This window comes from Dipteris shenzhenensis, chromosome 13 (assembly GCF_047967505.1).
Source record: "Dipteris shenzhenensis isolate YYH24624 ecotype China chromosome 13, Dip_SZ_1.0, whole genome shotgun sequence".
NCBI lineage: Eukaryota > Viridiplantae > Streptophyta > Polypodiopsida > Gleicheniales > Dipteridaceae > Dipteris > Dipteris shenzhenensis.
Genome location: NC_141608.1, coordinates 9375587 through 9380468, shown reverse-complemented (window position 1 = coordinate 9380468; position 4882 = coordinate 9375587). Strand labels below are relative to the sequence as shown.

General features: G+C 43.1%; 1 protein-coding gene across 1 annotated transcript; it reads right to left on the bottom strand.

Moving 5' to 3' along the window:
• Window positions 1-3503: 3503 nt before the first annotated feature.
• Window positions 3504-4541, bottom strand: LOC147895002 (dirigent protein 1-like). Its single transcript, XM_087383393.1, has 3 exons — window positions 4040-4541; window positions 3689-3776; window positions 3504-3522 (listed from the first exon to the last, which is right to left on the bottom strand). Exons 1-3 carry the CDS (start codon window positions 4539-4541, stop codon window positions 3504-3506), a joined length of 609 nt encoding a protein of 202 aa, XP_087239519.1.
• Window positions 4542-4882: the final 341 nt, after the last annotated feature.

The following is a 4882-nucleotide window of genomic DNA, read 5'->3' as shown; positions in this document are numbered from 1 at the left end:
GAATCTCCCGCTCCGTCCATCTTCGTCGTTGTCTGTCGTTGCCGCAATTCCGTCGAGCTCTCACAAATCCGTCAATTTCGATGAGGAGGAGCTCGATCGAGGTTTGAAGAATGAGGGGGGTCCCTCTCTTTATATACGAAAATTTAGGGCTTCACTACCTCGATCGAGGTATAGACATGCCACGATACCTCGATCGAGGTATTTGACATGCCACATACACATCGCTCCATCATACCTCGATACCTCGATTGAGGTATTCGACATGCCACATACACATCATCCAGCATACCTCGATCGAGGTATGGACCTACCACGATACCTCAATCGAGGTATGTCAGTTGCCAGCCGGATGCCACATACCTCGATCGTGGTATTGGACATGCGGCCAAGTCATCAGTCCAGCATGCAACGATCGAGGTTTCTGGACTTGCCACGGTACCTCGATCGAGGTATGTCATCTACCATGTCGGATGCCACATACCTCGATCATGGTATTTGACACGACCGAAGTCATCTATCCACGATACCTCGATCGAGGTATGTGAACTTGCCACGATACCTCGATCGAGGTATAGGTGGCTTGCCATGATACCTCGATCGAGGTATAGGCTTGGTTCGGTGAAAGAAAGTCTAGGACCTCAATCGAGGTATTGGCTTGGCTCGGTTGTCCTCGTGTCTGAATTTCATTGGAGATGATACCTCGATCGAGGTATTTCACACCGAAGCAAAACCTTTGTATTTTCACTCGAGGGGGTGTCACACTCACCCAAAAGTGGTCCAGAAGTGGACACCCTTAGCTTGCTACCTCCCTCCATCGGGTTGGCAAGTAATTACATCCATCATAGTGGCTTGCTCATCCATGAGCGTGCTTAAGCATGCAGGATCACTACAAGTGCACTAAAAATTACCAATCACTAGGCTTTCATGCTCAGTGGAGTACTAATGAGTGATAAGAGGTGATTAGACTTCATGATTTACTTCATGGGAATTACCATCCTATTTGGGGTGGTGCCTAAGATTCCATCATGGTGGCCTACAACTAATATGGATGGAACCGCGGGCTCTAGCCACCACGATGGCTCAAACTTTATAATATATAAGATCCGTGGAATTTGGTAGTTTAGTACGCTACTCTCATCCGCCCCTGCTTTGCTACTTTGCTCCACACCCCTCTTCTAACTCTTTTATGCCCTTGTTCTACTTTGATCCACACTCCCTCCTCCAACTCTCGTCACTCATCTGCAACTGCTCCTCTACTCATCTGCTACTCACCCACTCATTTTCACCATGCCTACTACTACCCCCCCTCGATGCAATGTGATCCCAATGTTATCTACCTTTTTATATAAGGTGATCGTGTTACACTCACATGGAGTAAAAATGCTGGCACTAGTGGAGACCCTTTGTACCCACGGTTGATTCCCCCCATATCTGCATGTCACCACCTTAGATGACATCTCGATGACATGCTCACATCTTGCCTCTTTATGGCTATGTTGTATGGGTTCCCCCTAGATGTCGACGAAAGCCTTAGTATTTTCACAATAGAGTACTCTCGAGTTGTTGGGAGAGCCATAATCTGAGTCCTGGCAATGTGCATGGTCTTCGGCATTCATCTCCTCCTTTGGCTCACTAAAAATTTTTAATGCAACAAGCTACATTGGCAGAAATATTGAGTTGTACAAATTCCCTCTTGCTTAAACGAGGCTCATAACCACTCAGCAATGGTTGGATGTAATCTTTTGGCCTCTAAGGCTCTCAATGATTTTTTGGCTCACTAGATGTAATGTTTTGGTCTCTAAGGCTCTCAGCAATTGCTGAGTTTTTATTACATTTATGTAATCTCTTTTTGTTCAATTTGAGGCTCTCAGTATGCACTGTTGCTAACTTTTATATTTGAAGGATTATGGTCGCTAGCTATAATCTTTTGTCCTTTAAGGCACTCATCAATTTCCAATTTTTTATAAATGTAAGATCTTATGTTCAATTTTTGCTCAGTATAAGTTGTTAATTTTTATATAGCCAGTTATTGGATGTAAATGTACATTGTAATCTCTTTTGCTCAATTTTCACTCGATGAATTGTACTTTCGTCCTCATTCATATTTACTGCAACAAGGACTAAAATACTAGTGAAGCATGACTACAATTTCCTTGGTTTATGATTGAAATAGCTCTAAATAGCTCCAACGACCCACCGTTGTGGTTGCATGGAGATACATCTAGAAAAATATAATTAAACTTTCAGAAAATGCAATTGACGATTAGGGGTCCCCTCTAACGGCAAGGGCCATATCAACGAAAATGGCATGTGGATATGAGCCTTTCTTCTAAAGGGGACCCCTCAAGGGCCATGTTATCAATTGCATTTTGCTTGTTTCTACAAGGAAATACATTTTCTTTGGTACACAAATCTATAACTCCAAGAACCAGCGCGGTGACTGTCATAGATCTCCTTTTGTTTGCCAATGCGTTGGTCCTCATAGACCTCCTCCTATAATACGGAAAAATAGATAACAGAGCTATAACTCCAAGAACCAGTGCGGTGGTCTCTCCAAGACAACCTTGAATTCTGGGTGATGTGATATGTCATCAGACCAAAGACTGCATTGAGGCGATGCTCTGAATGATAGATCGTGTCTCATTACTATGCTAAAAACTAGCGCGGTGGTCTCTCCAAGCCAACCTATGATTTACATAGGTAATGTTGTGGCAAAAGGCTGCGTAATGACAGGTGGTCAGGCCAGAGAATGCACTACGGTGGTGTTTAGAATGATAGATTACATCTCATTATTACGCCAAGAACCAGCGCGGTGGTCTCTCTAAGCCAACATTGAATTTTAATGATCTACATGGATACAAAGCCTAGTGACAGGTGGCAAAGCTGCAGTAAAAGGCTACGCAATGATAAGTGGTCAGGCAGCTTAGGTCAGAGACTGTGCTCCGCGAAGCAGTAGAAAGATGCACGATGTAGTGCAAAGCTGCCGTGTGTCGAGCTATGCGGTGTTCAGAATAAATAGATTGCATCTCATTATTATGCTATATTAGTGTGGTATCAATATGACATCGGAAAAATTTTCGACGAGAGACCGGATCTGCACAAATTTCAAAGATTTACCCAGAAATGCATCATGTCGCGGCCTCAAAATGGCCCTGAGAATAGTTTCGTGATTGGCTACACTCAAGCAAACGTTAACCTTGCTTTCAAATTCTATCAGTGAAGTGTAGAATTTCTATTGTAAACATGGTAGGAAAATCGTTATCCAATCTCATAGAATGAGTACTTGTCTCTATTAATCTCTCCCATTTCCACAAATATACTGCGAACAACTAAAGCACCGGCATGCGCTGTAGATTTAATTATGAGCCACTACTGACTACAATTCCTTGCAGTGACTCAACACAATCGCACAAGTAATAGAAACAGTAGGATACATATTAGAGTATTTCATCAACCCATGCATGTATGCGCTTATGTCTTTGCATTTTTCCAACACTATTGAGCTAATTAAAGCATTGAAACCTGATCAAAAGAATGCAGCTGCAGGTTTAAAAATGAACAAAATCGAGACTGTATGATGCAAGCTCATATGATGCAATACTTATAAATTGTGCCAGAGAAGCTAGTTGGGAGGATGACGGTACGGGTTCTCATGTTTACTTTTTATCTAACCAGCTCCTTAAGTTACCTTTCGTAGCTCAAATCCACCTCTCCACGAACGAGTGTGTTCCCTTCAATGAGCACACTAATAAGAGATCGAGTAATTTTTGCCACCTCTGTTCATAGAACACACACAATTCTTAGAGATTCATACATTCAAACCCATCCCCACCTTTCGGGGCAGATCATGGTCACTTCCCTCGAACGCTTAACCGACGGCCTTTATTCACACAGATGATTGCCTTACACTAACCGCAGTAGAAGGAACATGTGGTAGCACTATTGTGCATTGCATTCGACATTATACGCACTCATTCGGTTTAGTATTAACAATGGCCACACAGTGGCCAAGAAACATACAGATTGATAGACAAAGTACCGTTTAAGGTAGCCAAGAAGACTGGACAGGTGGTAACGTATCCTCCCGCGAGTTCGAAGTTGCCAGTACTACCCACAATGGGCATAGAAACAAAGGTTAGTGTAGAAACAAAACCAACTAGGTTGAGAGTGCCACGATGCTCCGTTGTGTTGAGGGTCATGGTAACGGCGAAGAAATTCAGTACGCCCTGGAAGGATACAATAGTACTGATGCCAGCAAAGGTGCCGATCTGCTTGGAAAGTGGATCGGGAGATTCGGTGAGGGGATCAGAAAAGACATATATGCTACCAAAAGGGCCAGTGGTGTTGGTGATGCCAATTGGACCGGAGACACCGGGCACAACCATAAACAATGTGAAATTCAAATCGTCTTGCCAGAAGACTTGTAGGGTGAAATTATAGCTAGGGACGCCCTGGGGTGGAGTTTCAACTAGGCCAATGGTGATGGCAAGGGTCAGGACTGTCGTGGGTAGCCAACGGAGGAACAAAATATTGCTTGCCATAATTAGCACCTCCTAAACTCCCTTATTATTAAGGCCAGGCCGTGCTTGTACCAACAAACTCCAACGAAAAAGCTTATATCATATAAGGCGGTGCTGCATTATATAGTGCTCTCCCTAATAATTGCAATGTGCTCCACGCTCCATTGAGGTGAGAATTGAACTTATACTTTATAGCCATAAGAAAGTCAATGATCCAAATTAAACACTCGAACAAGATCCTAAAAGGGCTGCTTTGTCTTATGCACAATGCTACTTGACATCCAATTTATAAAATTATCTTATTATATTGTGCTCTCCCTAGTGGGCTCCATGATTGATAAAACTGAATACTCAACGTATGC